The 19,171-nt window shown below is 35.2% G+C and overlaps 1 protein-coding gene across 1 annotated transcript in view; it reads left to right on the top strand.

Annotated features, from left to right (window-relative positions):
- The window catches only part of LOC150095851 (protein strawberry notch homolog 1-like), a 527,670-nt gene that overhangs the window by 339,374 nt on the left and 169,125 nt on the right, over positions 1 to 19,171 (top strand). Inside the window, exons 16-17 of the mRNA XM_090409548.1 lie at positions 4,360 to 4,517; positions 12,705 to 12,836. Coding sequence (XP_090265674.1) covers positions 4,360 to 4,517; positions 12,705 to 12,836 — 290 coding nt within the window. The remainder of the gene's footprint in view (positions 1 to 4,359; positions 4,518 to 12,704; positions 12,837 to 19,171) is intronic.

The following is a 19,171-nucleotide window of genomic DNA, read 5'->3' as shown; positions in this document are numbered from 1 at the left end:
CTACCCGCTCTTGCTTGTTTAACCTCTTCTATTTATACTCCATTGTATCAAGCATCAAGGTTTTGATCTCTCTATTGCTATCCATTCTGCAAACAAAAAACTGTTTCCTGCAAAGGAAACAAAAAACTTTAGCTTCTTTTGAATTATTATTTTGTATTAGATTCTCTTAGCAGTTTACTTGGTGATACAATTGTTAAGTTTTGCATCCATCCAATTCTTAGAATCTTTCTATAATATGTTCTTTTGAAAGCCAGTATTTGTCTCACAGAGCCATTGACCATTACCCATTCTCACAACCATAGAAAGTTGTTCTGAATATGCATGTTTCCAGCACTCTCAGCTTTATGGGAAGGCTCGCTGATTTACTTTATTTATATCTTGTCCATTGCCTGTAGATTTACTTTTGCTTTATTTATCTGAGATTTTATCCCTTTTTTAAAGTCTAAATCGTGTGTCATGTTGCTCCCTAGATATGGGAAGTTCCTAACTTTTTCCAGCTCTTGTCTGTTGAGCTTTTTCATCCACTTCTCTCTGAATATCATTGTTTTTGTTTTATTAATGTTCATTATCAGCCCATATTTCTTTTCTTCTTCAATAATGACTGTCATCTGCAAATTGTTTATTTTAGTACCTTGAATTGAAAAGTCCCTTGCATTATTCTTTATGACATCCATTTTTCTTTCTAAAAGCATCATAAAGCTGCATGGGGATATTGGGTCTTGTGACTCTTGTTACCTACCAACCATCTTCCTATTTCTCCACAGTTTTTCACACCAGTCTGTATTGTCATTGAGGTTCTGCAAAAGACATCACGTTTTTGTTCACTCCATGTGATTCGAGTACAGTCCATGTCACCTTCTGATCTATACTGTTAAATGCTTTCTGACAGTCAGCAAAACAGGTATAAACATTTTTATATTTATTCCAAGCTTTCTCCACAAGTAACCTTCACATTAATATTTGGTGCATAGTACTTCTGTCTCTCCTAAATCCTGCTTGCTCATCTCCCAAATTTTCTTCGAATGATGAAATCGGTGATTTCATCATTCCCAGGGCTTTTATGGTTTTTCATAAGTTTTACCACCTTTACCACTTCACCCCTCTGTGCTTGGTGGTGATATTTCCCTCAATTCATAAATTAACTGCTTTTGGATCTCGACATCTCCAAGTGTCATACATAACTCTGAGAAGTATCTCTCTCTCTCTCTCTCTCTCTCTTTCTTCCCCCCCCCCCCCCTCCTTATTTTTTTATTCTGTGTTCATCAAGATTTCATCATTTTTTTATGGTTCTCTGATTTGGATTGCATTTCTTGTTTGATGTTTTTAATCATCTTATATACTTCCCTTGTTCTGTATTCACCATAGTATTTATTAATATCCTGACACTGTTCCTCTAGCTGTTTTTGAGTTATCTCTTCTAACTAACCACCTTTACTTCATTTCATTAATAAGTAGGTTATGAATAATGATTTATGGGCCTCTCGTGATGGGCTGTGAACTCCATGGGTATGCCTAAGGAAAAATAATAGTAAGTAGAAAATTTTACATTTGCACCTAGAGCCAGTTTTTGCACCAATGTGCTAAAGTTTATTTTATGTAATTTTATTATAAAAATGATATAATTATTATAAAAAAAAACTTCATCATGGAATCTTGAACTTAGTGCTGATTTAGTAATAACAATTATTGGGCTTGTGCATATAGTTGGATATTAGGCCTAGTAGGCACTTAAAATTTATATACAATCAAGGTTCGTGTTGTTCAGCATTGAATTTTCAATAATTTCATTGTTTTTTCAAGCACTATCATGCAATCTGATACAAATCTGTATTATTCAAAGAACTCTATTAATAATGCTTTCATAAAAATCTGATGAGTTTGTTGAAAGCTATATCATGTATTATTTGATGCCATGACTCATTTTTGGCTTATGTGCTGTAAACATGTAATTTTGTTTTGTCTAATTTTGCTACTACAGCTACAACCAAATTTCATAAAATTCAATCCAAACAATTGGGGATTATTAGTTTGAATAATTATTCCATTAAAAATGATTTAATATACAAGATATTATACAAGAAAAGTTTGTTGAATTATATGAACCTGTATCTTCTAAATCTCAAATTTCATTCATTTCTGTTGATGCAGAGTGGAGTTATTGTAATATGTAATTTTGGTGCATTTTATCCCTTTATGATCCTACAAATGATCAAAACAAAAAAAAAAGTTTACTTGACAAATTTTTGTAGCTCTTGCACATAACAAATTTCTCATTTTGCCATTCAGATTCCTAGAATAACTTGTGGATAAATAAATAAACAAAACAAATCTAGTTATGTACACATTTCATGATGTGCTTCTAAAAATCATCAATATTGCACAAAGAAACTTTATTAATATATAGGAATGTTAAAGCGGGAATCTGAGTTGCAAGTTAAGCAAACCAGATATTTACAAGAAAAAAAAAATGCAAACAAGACCCATCAGAAGATTAATATTCGGATGGAAATTACACATACCAGGCACTGAATTAGAAATCTTTATGCAGATGTACATAAGCATCGCTTACGCAGCATATATGCAAAATACTTGATCACGTGTTCTAGGCAACTGTTTAAGAATGCTGCTGCTGGTCAGTAATCAAACTTTTTTCCATTGTGTTAATGGAAAAACAAAGGCTCTTTCAGAGTTTGATAAAGGACTTATTGTTGGTATGCTTCTTGCTTGAGCCACAATTTTGAAAACAGCAGAGCTGACTAGTTTCTCAAAAGGTAAGATATTCTGGGTGTTTAATCAATGAAAAGATAATTCGCATTGCTTGTTTAAGAGGCATGACTGTGGTCCTAAGACAGTCTGTCAGAAACAAGTTTGCCATCATCTGAGAAAGTTGTACTGACAAACAGAACTTCCTATGTGCAGCAATTGACCAAAGCATTTAATGAAGGCTATTCCTGACCCATATCTTACCAAATTATGTTCAGGGAATTGAAGAGGATTGATATCAGCAGTCGCATGTTATATAGAAACCAGAGATTTCTGTAAAGTGCTGAAAAGTTCGTCTACTCTAATGTTGAAAACACCATGACCAGACACTGGAAGGCTGGAAAAAAATTATGCAGTAGGCAGAGAGTTTGGCAAGAGCACCATGAAGCAATGAACCTAGCTTGTCTTGTAAACATGACTCAAGGTTCTGGAGCTGGTGTCATGGTGTGGGGTATGTTCTGTTGGTACAGAATTGGTCCTCTGATGTTGCCAGAGGGTATCGGTGTCCTCCAAGGAATATCTGAACGTTGTTGCCAATGAAGTCCATCCTGCAATATTGACTTTTTATCCAGCAAGTCATAGTTGTTTCATGGACAACAATGCCACTTTGAATCTCACAAGAATTATTCAGTAGTGATTCAGTGAGCATAACAGTGACTCCTATCATCTTCCCTGGATCTGTCCGCATGCATTCACAACCACATTGTGAATGCATGGGACACGTAAGAAAAACAGATCCGTTAGCAAAGTCCTCTACCATCAAATCTGAGCCAGTGGTATATTGTAGATGTATATGACCTTGTGAAATCTATGCCAAACTGAATATGTGCTGTATTTCAAGCTAAGGAGGTCCAAGAAGGTATTAAATAAAAGTGGTCAGTATGTGTAGATGTATCATATTAAAGACCTAATGAATATCATACCGATTTGGGGGGGGGGGAAGAGATTCTTTGATCTCAAACTGAATTTCATAATAGTCTGTATCAGACAGAACTGATCATGAGTGCCTTAGTATTTTTGCTGTAACTGAGATTTGTTCTTCTACACACACACTTCATTATTTACCAAATGAATTATATGTTTGTCACTTTTGTTTTATGTGCGATCATTTAGTTTTTATTCATTTTTAAGTGCTTCTGGATCTGTTGAGTTGGTCTTGTGCCAAAAACTGTTTCCTATTATTCTCTAGAAGTCAATATATACATATTCACTATATTGCATTATATACATATAATTTATTTTTAATTGATATTTTCTGTCACTTGTATAAAAATAGTGAAATTGCATCAAATTTGTTGATTAGTGAAAACATGCACTGATTTCTTGAATTCTTTTCTTTTTAAAAAAGTATTTCTTAATAGAAAAATAACAGCTCTAGTTATTTCATACAAGACAATTAGAGAGTTTGTTCATTCCTCTCTGTTGTTCAGTTCCTGTGACTTATAGTTAATTACGCTTTTTTTTTTTTTTTTTTTTTTTTTTTTTATGATTCAGCAAAAGTAAGTTAAAACAAAAAGGATAGTTCTTTTCTTAGGAACTGAACACTAAATAGTCCAAAAAATTGTAATCCAAGTTGAGCTTCTATGCTTTTTACAGATAAAGATTATAAACCACCACCTATTCATGTGGTTGAGAAAGCTACAGCAAAAAAAGAAGAACTTATGAAAAAACTTGAACAGTTAAGTGAGAAACTCCCCCCTAATACATTAGATCAATTAATTGATGACCTAGGTGGACCAGAAAATGTAGCTGAGGTTAGTGTTAGTTTAGTTTTTATGAATCTAGCAGTATTCTGATTCTAAACCATTCTTAAGGATTATATATATTTATTTATTTTAAAAACACAGACATTGATCTTGAATTTCTTATTTCAATTTTGATCTTTATTTCTGCAAAATTTGATTTTATGCTTATGATTGCTCTTTTATGTGAAAAGCTAAGTACCGTTTTTTTTAATGTGGCTAGTTGAGTGAGCAAACACCAACTAGATGAAAATATATTGATCAGTTTATAGCTAGATGAAAATATATTATTAGTAATGTAACTAAAGTTTACATTATTTTTTGCATCCTTAATTTTCTTTTCAGATAATAGATTAAGCTGGAATAAGTTTCTTCAAGCTAAATCTGTTATCTTGTAGAATGTTTTTTCACTTCATTATAAATTAAAAATGCCAAGAAATCTTTTTAATATTCCATAATGCAAAGCATGCATCCTTACGAGTGTGTATAATGCTAAGCATTATGATTACTGCATTACTTTAACCTTGGTGTGGCTTCTGGATCTGGCTCTCACTAATGAGACCTCAATAAAGCTCAAAACCAGTCTGAGTAGTGACTCTTCCCATAATGCATAACATTATACACACCTAAAAGGATTTTTGCATAATGAGAAACTATGGCTATTAATGTGAAGTCATTAGCTTTTATATACTAGTAGCCTAGTCATGAAGAAAATTTGCATGCAAACTTTCTTTGCATACAGTTAGATGAAAGATAACTGTTCGGCATTTTAAATTTAATCTGTTTCTGTCGGGCCTCCATTATTGTCATACTTTACATATTGAACTTCTAAGACGCTACTACCTGATTATACAAGGTTATTCTGAACTTGTGATAATCACCATGAGGGAATTGAAGTAGAACCATGTAACTTACACATTATTCTACATATTTCTCATAAAGTGTTATACACTTGTTACAATGCTGCTACATTATTTGCAATCCTCTGAGAAAAACGTCCTTCCCTTGTTGCACAAACCAGTCCTCAGCTGCAGATATGACTTCATCACCTGTGGTAAATTTTGTTCCTTTCAAGTGTTTCTTTACATTTTTGAATAGGAAATAGTCAGAGGGGTGGGGGGAGGCAGATCTGGCAAATAGAGTGGGTGATACAGACATTGAAAACCCAAGTTGTGCATTGTCTGTTGGATTTTGTGAACAGGTGCATTGCCCTGCAAAAGCAGCACACCCCTCTGCTCAGTTTCGTGCAGCGTTTTTCTTCTATACTTCCTTCAATTCCTTCAGAGCTGTTGAATAAACTGCTGCTGTAACAGTTTTGCCTTTTTAACTGCAACGCATTGCACTGCAGAATACTGTGCACACGTGCTGGCTAATGTCTATATTATCCATCCCTCCTCCATAATGTCCAGCCATTGCGTAATTAAGCTCTACTTCATTTAAGAGGGTGGTGTAACCATGACCTTGGATATTGAATGCTACCTCGAGAATATGTTGGTTCCATTTACCAAGGATTTGCATGCATTTACAGAATTTCCATACCCTTCACATTCTCCTAATTTTGCATCACATGATACCTTTGTTTACACTGGATGAAAAACCTGAGTTTATGCATAGGTAACAGGGTGAAAAAACCCTGCTACCTATGCATGAAAACCCTTCATGATAAGAATCGAATTCAGATATTTTCCAGTTAAAGGGTGCAATGGTCCGCTGTTCTTCCAGTTGCACTAAGGAAGTGCTAATTTATCTAAGGGTTACCTATTTACTTGCTTCTTCTACTAAAATATGTTCAACTTATATAAAAACACTTTTATAAAAAAGTTTCAACTTATATAAAAACACAGGTCTTTCTGATGTTATGAATCAGCTAGGATTTTTTTTTTTTTTTTTTTTGCTGATGTCCCTTTATCAGATACCATTGAATTACTCCAACAAGAACTTTTATCATATATTGTAAAACTGTTTGATTATGTTATACACTAAGGTTATTTCACCTTTCAAAACAAATATCAACAGATTGAACGAACACCTATGGAATGTCTCTTTGTAAATATTTCACCTAAACTGATGTATGCCCACGCTTTAGAGATCTTCGCTTAGAGACTTGCCAAGAATAGTTGATTCATGCTGAAGGGGAGAAAGAAATGAAGGATGTACGAATTCGTTGCCAACACGCGAAATCAAGTGCTTTATAGGTAAAATTTTCCAACTGTTATACAAGCAACTATGTTGCTTGTATAACTCATCCCACAATACGGATTGATTACCCTATTATCAAAATGGATTCTCCTTCTGTTGAAATGCGCAGAAGTGTCGAAGAGTCTGTGGGCGTACTGTACAGGTGTGGATGATATTTTTGCAATTTGGAATGGCTCTTCCTGTGAATTACAGCAGTTTGTTTCCAAAATAAATGTTTCCAAAAAATCAAGAAAGTATGCAACGGAATATTTAGATCTCGGACTAAATACAAAGACTAAAGTAAATGATGAAGAAAGACCACTGTGTGTTATTTGTTCGAAAATTTTGGCAGTTGATAGCATGAAACCGAATAAACTTAAGACATTTGGAAACACTTCATAAGAAGTATGTTAACAAACCTCAAGAGGTCTTTGCTGCCAAACTGAAATGTTTTGAAAGCAAAAATCTAACATTAAAAAAGCTCTTTGTCTGTAAATGAAAAAGCTTTACTAGCTTCTTACAAAGTTGCATATAAAATAGCTAGGTGCAAAATGCCCCACATTATCGGAGAGGATCTAATTCTGTCAACTGCGAATGATATCGTGGAAACTATGTTTGGAAAAAGTTTTACTAAACCACTACAGTGCATACCTCTATCAAATGATACTGCTACATGGCGAATTAGTGATATATGTGAAGATATGCAGTAACAACTTTTGTCGAAGCTTTGTGACCAATTATTTGCAATTCAGCTTGACAAGGCAACAGATAGCAACAAGGATTGTCATTTAATTGCTTATGTTTGATTTTGCAATGGATTATCAACAGTTGAAGAGTTATTGTTTTGTAAACCAATAGAAAGAAGAGCCACAGCACCTGAATCATTCAAAAAATATTGGATGATTTTTTATGCAAGGCAAACATAAAGTGGAAAAATTGTGTTGGAATTTGTACTGATGGTGCTCGAGTTATGTCTAGAAGGTTTAAAAGTTTACAAGCCCTTGTGAGGGAAAAATCCCCATAATCTATACTGCTCCAAACAATTAGAGGATATTTTGGTTTCCTTGTAAATTATAATTATTTCACACTAAAATGTATAATTTGTTAAATTTGTAATAAATATCGATTATACAATATCTCATCAATTACACCCTATCCATAAGTAAGAAATATTTATTCATGTATAAAGTACCCAATAGTTATAATTGTCTGACAGAAACTAAAATATCCCCTAATCGTTTTGAGCAGTGTATTTGGACACATTGCATGATTCATAGAGAAGGTCTTGCTGCAATGGAAATGAGCATAAACATTGTGTTTATGCTCATTTCTGGTATAAACATTGTGTTAACAACAATTATAACCGTGGTGAATTATATAAAAATTGAGACCCTTAAAATCAGGACTATTTTACTGTGAGATAAGATGGTTTTCACAGGGTAAATGTTTACGTGTTTATGAATTAAGAGACGAAATAGCAATCTTCTTGGAAGAGGAAAATCACGAACAAGCAGAGAAGTTTAGAGACCACTTATTTGTGATGAGATTGAGCTACTTGGTGGACATATTTGAGAAACTAAATGTATACACACATATCTTAGAGATAAATGACAAAGTTAATGCTTTTGTAAAAAACTAGAGTTATGGAACAAAAAGGTAAAGCAGCAAACATTAGAAATGTTTGCAAATGTGGATGAATTTATCAAAATGTAAAAGGCAGAAGAGCAACACATCAAATTTTATTTGCAACTATAGAAAATGATTTAATAATGTTGATGAAGAATTTTGGAAACTATTTTATAACCAACGACAACATAATGGCAATGTATGAGTGGGTTAGAAACCCATTTCAAATTACCCCTTAAGGTTTCTCAATTGAAGAAGAGGAACAATTTATAGACTTCACGTGAAGCGGCGAAATCAAAAGACAATTTGCATATAAATCGCTGTTTGAATTTTGGGCCAGTGTTGATGATGAATTCTCTGCACTAAATTTAAGAGCTTTTCCTACACTTTTGCCATTTCCAACATCTTATCTTTGTGAAATCAGATTTTCTGCAGTGACTGCCTTAAAAACAAAATATAGATCTCAGTTAAATATATAAAGAGAACTAAGAGTGTCAATTTCCAGTGTATCACCATCATATGAAAAGCTTTGCTCCACAACACAGGCCCAAGGAAGCCAATAATTTTTAGATTCATTGTTATTTAGTTTTAATTAGTTGCTCGGTATATTTTGCAATATTGATATGTTCCAGTTAGTTTATTCAATACAGTGGATTTTATTTTTGTTTTTATATTGTTTTGGTGTCAATAAATAGTTTCATTAAATGCTTTTGTTTCAATAAAGTAGTTTTTCCTTTGATTTCCACTTTCTTTGCTTTCTTCATGTTCCCCCTTTAGGTATTTCCTTCTCCCCAAAAGGGGGGCATGCCCCATAGGTTGAGAATCACTGCCTTGGCAGATTCTAAGTCCTTTCACTTAGCAAGTGCATGCCACAGATGCTATGTTACCAAGGTTTAATTTTAAAAAGATGCCTTAACAAAAACAATCAACAGTTATAGAAAATGCATTGTGCTTTCCATGGGCTAACTAGCAAACCACCAGGCAGTTTTGTAATGGAATTAGATGGCATTAGACACACCTTTTAAAAATAACTTATTGGCCATTAAAAGTAAATTAATTACAAATACCTAAATATTCAAGTGATCCACCTGGCAAATCATAGTTTATGATTTCCATCTATGATGGATATTATAAATAAAACTTTCTGATTTCATCACCAATTTCCTAATATGTACCATCAAGAGATGTATAGGCGATCACAACAGTACAACATGATTAAGTTTACATTATTATTATTATCATGTGACACTTCCAAGGACCATTACAGGAGGGCATTCTGCTCCACTCTGCTATACACATGTTGCCTTCTCCCCTACTACTCAATTCTCCCACTACCATCAATGCTACCTACTGCCTATCACCACCAACAACAACAGTATTTTTTGTCTGTAAATTACATATGTTCTGATGGCTGATTTGTCTATATATGTGTGAGATGAAAAATCCCTCCATATGAGATCGGCTAACTCACCTTCATTCGAAAAAGCTGATATAAAGATTCCTCTCGTCACAACGAGAATTATCTTCAAACCTTTCCATCGAAGGGTACGTTGTGCCATCATTCTTCCATTTGTGCTATGAAGGCCGTTAAAAAAAACGAAAATTTTCTGAAACATATTGCTTTAGAAATAATCCTTAATTTTCAACTAACTCATCTATCAACAATTTTTCTCCAAATTAGTCAATTACTTGTCAGCACTCCAATATTGTTATATCTAACATTTCAGCCGTCCAAGGCCCATCTGACTTTTTTTATTTTTTTTTCTGATCCACGCATGAAAGGCCATAAGACACTGTGCCATATTAATGCCATGTGTGGATAAGAACAAAAAAAAAAAAAAAGAAAGGAAGAATCTGTTCACATTTTAAATACTTCAGCTTTTTTGAACAGCTGAAGGATATAATCATTGCAGAAGGCAGAGTGGGGGAGACTGTTCCAAAGAACAGAAGAGATGGAATGAAAGAGGAGACAGTGAAGCTGGTTTGGTAAGTTTCAAGGTGGACTGTAAAAGGGTGTTGGTTAGCAGTGGCTCTTGTTGTAATGGATTTGGAGGAAAGTGGAGGAATAATAGTCACCAATTCAGCAGAGCACTGTCTATGAAAGTATCTGTAGAAGAGGCACAAGCAGAAAATGAACATCTGTGAGAATGGAATTGAAGTGGATATGTGAGAGAGAGATCATTAACTAGTCAGATTGCCTTCTTTTGCATAGAATCAAGTAATCTTAATGAGGATTTTGGTGCACCACCCTGAATATGGGAGCAATATTACATGGTTGGGTGGATTGGGGATTTGTATAGAGTTTGCAGCTGTGAAGACGTGAAGTAATATCTTGTGCTTTAAAGTAAACCAAGTTTTTTTGTGGGCTACAGAAGCTATAATTGAAAAATGTTTATGCCAGAAAAGGTAGGAGGTATGTGTCAGTCCAAGAAGGAAAATCTGATTATGTTTGGATATCAGGGTAGTACTGAAGAGAAGAAGAAGAGATGTGAGCTCTTTCTTGGGAGAGATCAGGCAGGACTGAATTTTGGTGGCATTGAAGTCTACAAAGTTGTTGTTGTCCCATTGGGATATAGTTAGTAGATCAGAGCTCAGGACATTGGCTGTGGTAGATTTTTAGGATTCTAATACTTGAACAGTACATTGTTTGTCAAATGAAAAGGAGTGGAGTGTACTGTCATCAGTAAAGCTATGGATAGGATTGGAAGACTGTGAGAGCATATCATTTATATACAAGAGGAAGAGACTGAGTGAAAGAACACAACCCTGAAGTTCTGCATTGGGTGGGAGAATCTGAGGAGAGGAAACCATCCACCATAACATGTAGTGAGCTCACCAGAAAGTTGGAGATCCAGTTGCAGAGTGTGAATGACAGACCATGCGTTAGCAGTTTGCTAAACAGGCTCCTGTGCCAAGGTCCTATGAAGTGCTTTTGAAATATCAAGGGCAACCATGTGAGTTTTTCCATGGCTTGAGTTCAGAGGTGGGTAATGAACAAGATCAGCTGTGGATCATGAGTAGTGAATTCTGCACTGCTGGTTACTGATTAGTTGGTAGATTCTTGGGTGGTTCATGTTAGTTGTTGATGACCTTCTCCATAATTTTAGAGAGAACAGAAGTGAGAGCAATTGGACAGTAGTTTGTTGGTTGATTTTTATCACCTTTCTTTGGGATGGGCTGGATGTAGGCCTGTTTCCATGTTGTAGTGTAGTTGCTGGTTGAATAGGACAGAACTAATACCTACAGGATAGGTGTTAGTTCTGGGGTACATTTTTTAACACCATAGGTGTGATACTGTCAGGACCCGATGCCTTGTTTGTGTGCAAGGCATCTGGTCCTGCACTAATGAATTGTAAGAGAAGTGTAATGCCAGTAAGTCAGCCTAGGTGAGCTAACTACAATGCTATCTGGATATGAGAGTAGTGGAGACCTGGGTGGGCAAAAGTTGCATTCAGTAGGCTTGGCAACCAGAAGGCATGACTGCTGATTTAGTAGGAGGCAAGTTTGCACCATTAAGCTCTTTCAAAGTCTGACTTGGATTTGGTGATGATTCTTTCACAGCTGTTGTGAATAGAAGTTAAGACAGTGAGCTGTAGGACTTTTGGTCTTGAGTCATTCATGGTATGGAGTGGTTTTTTCTTTTACTGCCTTGGCACAATTTTTTGAGACCCAAGGTGGTGGAAAATTTTCAGTGGAATAACGGATGAAAGCCTTCATTCCTGTGAGAATGATTTCTCTTGTTTGGTATGAGTAGGTGTTTGGATTAGAACTGAAGCAGTAGTTGGACCATGGGAAGGAGGAATAGAAGTCACAGAGGTCCCATTTGGCAAAGGTAATGAGACTGATAACTGGTGGATGAAGGTTTTTCTATGGCAAAAGAGACTCGTATGAGGTTGTAATCTGGGTTTCCAAGAGAACTGACATCCACAGTATACTTGGATGGAAAGCTTGTTAGGAAGTGATCAGGTGTGTTGGCAAATTAGCAGGTTCTCCTGGCATTCTGGTATGGAGATTGACGATCTGTTATAGGTCTTGCTAATGTCAAACACATCAGCATCCCTGCCTGCTTGATCGGTGAAAGCTGATTGTGACTGAATCAATCCACCTAGATCTGTCTTTTTCCTTTTATCTTGGCATCAAACACCTATTTTTCTAACCTTTCCTCTCTCATTTGTTTATATAAAGAAATAAAGTTCTAATAGATGAAAATTTTCATCTGTTAAAACAGTTCATTTTCCACCATTATTAGTTACAATTTGATGAAAGTCAATTCTGTATGGTGAATTACTTAAGTCAAGTTTTTAAAGAATAATGTGTATTGTTGCTGAATATAAAGTGAATCATTCATGTGTCCTAACATTTCAAGAAATTGTTTCTCACATCTCCATCTTTTAGATGACAGGAAGAAAAGGCAGAGTGGTGAGTACAGATGACGGAACTATTCAATATGAATCTCGCTCTGAAGTTGACGTGCCTTTAGAAACACTGAATATGACAGAAAAACAGAGGTTCATGGATGGTGTAAAGGTATATCTAATCTGAAAACAAAATCAAAGCTTAATTTTTGTCATAATTATAAGTTGATTAGCATATATACATACATTTTTTATATGAAGCATAACGACTGCATTTAATTATGAGAATTACAAGTCGCAATTTTTTTTTAAAGTTGTATGTAATTTGTCATTTTTATTTAAATTGTATTATTTAATAAACTGTGTCTTATAGGCGGCAAGATTTTACCTCTAGTCAGTTTGTTTGTTTTATAAAGAAACTGGCTAGAAAATATATTTATTATACCCACTTATGGTCTTAGTTGCTTCAGTATGTTGGCCAAGTGACTAATATATGGCTGTTTCTTAATCTACAGATTGTAGGTTCATCTCTCACTGGAGTTTGGATTTGTGAATATCTTTAGGTGGATGATAATTTTCATAACCTGGCATGAAACAACATGCTGCTTGCTGGAAGTCAGAAGTTGCTTGAAATTTTTAGTCAGCAGAGCTGAGTTCTTAGATAGTACTAATATGTGTTTCCAATTTTCAACCTTTCGCATGCTGGACTATTGTAAAAGTTTGAATTTACATACAAAATAAAAATATATTATCATATACATTAGATAGTTATGGATTGTAAATGTCCAGAAATACTCATAATGGTTGTTTCAAAGGATATAAATATTTAGTGCAAATATGAAAAATTAGTTCACAGCATTCTGAAACAAGTGAATACATAGCTTCTGAATGATGTGTGTTTAAAAGATTTCAAGAAGATTGGAACCTACATAAAAGGCATGGAGCCAAGGAACATAACTTCAAGCAACTTTGTTAATGAAGTAGTGTGGTAAATACACGTTTACGATAATCCCACCAACAAAAGGTTAGATAATCTGGTACCATATTTAAAAACCAAACATGCTATTCATGCCAACTATTTAAAGTTTAATATTTTGGCTTGCACCAAATGTGTTATTAATAAAATTAAGAAACGAAATCATCCATACAATTGAATTATTATGAGTCTATGAATTTCCTTAAAAGGAAATAATTCTGTGTATATTTTTTATGGCATCCCCATTCATGAAAGGTCATAAACCTATATTTAACAATGATAAGGACCAGATAATCCAGAAATCCTATTTAAGTAATAAATATGAAACTATTTCAAGCCACCTCAGGCTTTCAGTAAGCAGCATAGCAGCATTGGTCTCAAACTGAGCAATGAATGACATCTTTCTTCATACAAATAGATATGGAGCATTAAGACTGCTAAGCAATGGAGACAGGAATTTCTAAATCTTAATCTGCACAATAAGTAATTCAAACAATATTATGCTGAGTGACATGCCCTTGATTATGCTTGCTATCAGCATAGAATAGATACTGACTCTACTGTGAACCATACACAAAATATTGTGCTGAACATGAACTCGTATTAACAGAAGTTAAAAAAAATTAAAACTGAAAGAATTAGACTAGTATAGTTCACTGTACTAGTTTAATTTTTTTCTTCCGTCCTAGGACAAGTTGAACTCCTTATGGATGGTAATTTGTAATATTTGCAACCACTTTAATCTTGATATCCTTTTGGATTGTGATCCTTTCATCTATCCAACCATCCATCCAGCTGAACCTTTTTCAACTCATCTCTTGATATTATCCATAATTTTATGTAATCTTAATCTGTCAACAATAAATGAATAAATTAAACTCATGTTTAATTTATTCATTTATCTTGAATTCTGTCCAATGTGTTTTATTAATTTTCTGGAAGCATTTCAAAATGTTCTTTCAGCATCTTTACTAATTATCTATTGATATTTTTATAGACTTCTTCTAATTTTGCTATCTGTTACTTTAAAATTAGAATCTGCATTATGACAATTATGAACCCTCACTACATAGAAATTAACTGTTCATTAAAGAGCAACATTTACGAGCTGAATTTAGGGAACAAAGCCATCTCTCCAAACACAATATAATCACTCTGTGGGAGTGATACTACCTTCTTGACTTGATCTCTCACCAAGCTTTACAAGACTTTAGGATCACTATCATTTCTTTCTCTCTTCCATTACACATAGTCTCCAATTTATTTCTTCCCCTTATTTATTGCGGAGTTCAAGTATTGGTAACTGGTTAAGAAGTATTTTAAGCTTAACGTAGCAAAGTACTTAACTGGATTCATTTGTAACCTTATAATTTCATATTTAGTGGTATGTTACTTCATTTATCTCAAGTGACTATTGAAAACTGGAAAAAGAATACTGTAAAAGAGTTGATGATGTGACATAAAAACTGAAGATAAAGGTATTTTGGATGAATTTTTAATAATTACTTTTAAAAATTGTTGATTGAAAGTGACAGAACATTTCATTCCTCTTGAATATTTCTGCCAATCTGGAATGTATAGCAATGCATAAGATAGAAAAAGTCATCAGAAACCTGAAGTATGGAAAGGCAGTTGGAGTAGATGATATTCAATCATAACTGATCAAATACAGAGATATAAAAGTTTTGCTACACTGCATAATTCAGAGTGCCTATTTTTTTGAAATGATTAGAGTAGCATTGTCATACTGCTTATCTATAAAGGGAAATAAAAGTGAATGTGAAATTAGAGTAATTTCCTACTGATTCCAAGTATGACTTATGCAAGCATGTTTTAGAAAAAGCTAAAGATAAATTGTAGAAGAAAGAAGCTTGGGGGAAAAAAAGAATATATCTAGTTTAGTCCAAATAGTCATTTGTCAGGATCAGATTTTTACTTTTTAAGATAAATAGGTGAGAAATCAAGTTGTGATTATTTGTATTTCTCCTGCAATTTTGGTTTATTCTTTTTTCCCATATTCCACATTAGTACCATTGATTATGTGATTACATAATTACACAGATTCCGCTGTGAGGAAGGTATATAAAGATTCGTCATAAAAATCTTCCATCAGTACTTGATCAGCTCTCAGCTCTGCAAATTGAAGCATCTGTTCAGTTTTTGATATTGTCTATCCCATTTATTTTAGGTCTTCCTCTTTGAGTTCCTGGAATAAGGCATTTCAAGGACTTCCAGTGGAGGCCATTAGATCCCCTGATATATGACCAAGCCAGTTGAGTTACATCCTTAGAATCTTATATTTTTTTTTTTTTTTTTTTTTTTTAATCTTTGATCTCTAGCACTGATGAAAGAATTGATTTTTTGCCTTCAAAATTTGCAATATGATCAGTGTATGGAATCTTTAGGAGACATCTATAGCATCTCATGTTTCAAAAAATGCCAGCAACCTCTTTACATTTTTTAAAGAGGGTCCAAGTTTCACTTTCTTATAGAAGTATTGAATTAACCAGTATTTGTCAATAAGACATAATCTGTTTATAATTGTATTATTTGTCCATTGGGTTTAGTTTTTTGGAATGGTGTTGTTGCTTTTGCAATTTTTTTCTAATACCCTGTGTTGTTTTTCTGGCATTATTAAACACATTGCTGAGGTATTTAAACCAATCAACTTCTGTAAATTTACACTTTTAAGATTTTTCATTTCCCAACCGCTTTTTGTCAGGGTTGGGGGTACTTATGATTAAGCCATATTAATCATAAGTATCCCTACCCACATTATGATTAATTATAATTAAAGTTTATTATAATAACTTTAATACTTCCAGTATTTCAGCAAAGTCAAATTACCGTCATCAGGAAACAATATGTATGATACAGTGTGATATATGCTAGCAGGCACTAACACTGGGTAAATGAGGCTGAAGCAAGGAGGTAATCACAGTTGTGCCTAAAGTCCTAAATAGTGCTCCCCAAACACACACACACACACACACACACACACACACACACACACACACACACACACACACACACACACACACACACACACACACACACACCAAGTGGACTAAAATAATTGATCTTGAATGTTTGGCTGAAGATCTGAGTATGAGTGCTTCCCAAATTTTGGGCAGTTTCATGCACCCAAATGTCTTGAGGCTTGAAAAGGCTTAGGCATATTCCAGCAATATACTCTTATATTTGTACGAGGTGGTACCAAAACGTTTCGAGACTAGGTTTGTAACACCCAACAGATGACAGCACAAGGCTTGCACACACAGTCACCGGGAGCACCTACCTTCATAAGTCAGTGTGCCAAAAGACATTGTCCTCTGTACGTCGGGAGCCGTGTTGCTATTCTGACCACCTGCATTAACACATCTGCGCTTTCATCATGGACGGCAAGTTAGAACAGATAGCAAACATGAAATTCTGTATGAAACTGGACAAATCTGACACAGAGACATTTGACATGATTCGACAAGTTTACGGCGATGCTGCAATGAGTCGTTCTAGGTGTTTTGAGTGGCATGTGTGCTTCAAGAGCGGAAGACATCACTGGAAGACGATGAGAGATCAGGAAGACCTTCAACGAGCTCAACCTCCAAAAATGTCGAAACCATTCGGCAACTTGTGCATGAGGATCGTCGGAGAACACTCCACAACATTGCTGCCATTGTCGGTGTGTCATACGGAACAGTCCAGGCAATCCTCACATGTGATTTGAACATGTGCCGTGTTGCTGCCAAGTTCGTCCCCAGGCTGCTGACCCAGCAGCAGAAGGAACGCTGCGTCGAAGTGCCATATGTGTTTCGGGTCATCAGAATTCAAGGAGAACCGGCCTACCAATCCGGAACTCTGGGATTTGGGCGTCGTAGATGCCAGGGGTGACCCCCCTTTCGAGTCATCAGAATTCACAGTCCAGAACTTGGGGGGTTGGGCACCGTAGGCATCAGGGGGCCTTAGTGTGTGTATATATATATATACAGGGTGTTCGGGATAAATTTGACAGTTTCGTAAGGAAAAAGAAAATCTTCTTTGTATCTATTAAATTTAATGAATTGACAAAAAACATTACAGGCAGAGTTAATTACAATACTATCAACAAGATTTACTCAAAATAACCACCATTAGCATCGATCACAGCTTCAATCCTGCTTCGGAACCTCGAACAAGCTGATGCTACAGTCTCCCTGGGAAGGGCCGCAAAAACTGTTTTAATTTTATCCATTAACTGGGCTTTTGTATTACTGGAAGTGCGATTGGTGTCTTTTTCAACTGCGCCCCATACAAAATAATCCATGGGGTTAAGGTCTGGGGAGTTTGGAGGCCAAACATTTGGACTGGTGAAGTCGTAGAAATTTTCAGACAACCATTTTTGACTTTTCCCAGAGGTGTGGCAAGGGGCCGAATCCTGCTGCCATACATACGGCCTACCATTGGCTACCCTTGTTATCCAGGGCTTGACTACAGTGTTTAGCAACTCCACGTAGCCATCTGAAGTCAACCTGAGGCCCTCTTGGAAAAAATGCGGAGGCATCACATTGCCTTCAGAGGATACACATCCGAAAACCATCACAGTTTGGGGAAATTTAGTCTGCATTACACGAGGAATGTCCTTTGTACTGTATGCAAGCCATCTGTTATTCTGCGTGTTGTGTTTTTGATCCTGGCAAAAGTTTTTCTCATCGGAAAAGAACCAGATTGTTTGTGGTTCCGCAGGATGTTTCACTCTGCTTAGAAGTTTCTTCGCGTTTATCAAACGTTTTTCACGGGCCTTTTCTGTAAGCAGCTGACCTTTGCGGCGCTTGTATGAGTAGTAGCGGAGATCTTCATTGAGTGCAAGCTTCATAGTAGAGGCTGCAACATTCATTTCACGTGACAAAGCCCGAATTCCAATGCCAGGGTTCTTCAACACCTGTTCCTGCAGATTTGCGAGGAATTCTGCTGTACGAACGCAATCAGATCGTCTGCTAGGGATCTTTCTTCTTGCTACATCCTCGTAGTCACCATTGCAAGTCTCTAGTTCATGCCTGATTGTTTTTACTGTATTCAGGGAGCATTGGGCAGCAGTCGAAATATCCTTATTTTGATGGCCGGCACAAATCATCATGATACAAGTTATTCTCTTCCATGATTCAGGTGGGTTCCAGCTATCCATCCTTTCTGACATCTTGTATATGAATGAAGAAGGGTCCAACCTTTTAAATGAAGAGAAGTGTGTGTTAATACATGTAACTTACGGAAAAATATAATTAATTATAAATATGTCAAATTTATCCCGAACACCCTGTATATATATTTTTTTTTTTTTTTTTTTTTTAAACATAGATTTAATGACTTAAAAACCCGAGATAACTTATAAAGATTTTAATGAGAATAATACAACTAGTTTCGGCTTATAACAGCCTTCCTCGGGTATTCATAAAGGAAAAGAATAGTAATAAACATTGAAGTATCTAAAAACTGGAAATTACAGGTAAAAATTGCCACATATAATCGATACATAAAAAACGTTGTATTTTTTCAAG

The sequence above is a fragment of the Typopeltis vanoorti genome, chromosome 19 (genome assembly GCF_054136105.1).
Source record: "Typopeltis vanoorti isolate ZY-2024b chromosome 19, IOZ_Tvanoo_1.0, whole genome shotgun sequence".
NCBI lineage: Eukaryota > Metazoa > Arthropoda > Arachnida > Uropygi > Thelyphonidae > Typopeltis > Typopeltis vanoorti.
Note: the sequence above shows the minus strand (reverse complement) of the source record. Positions and strands in the feature narration are given on the sequence as shown.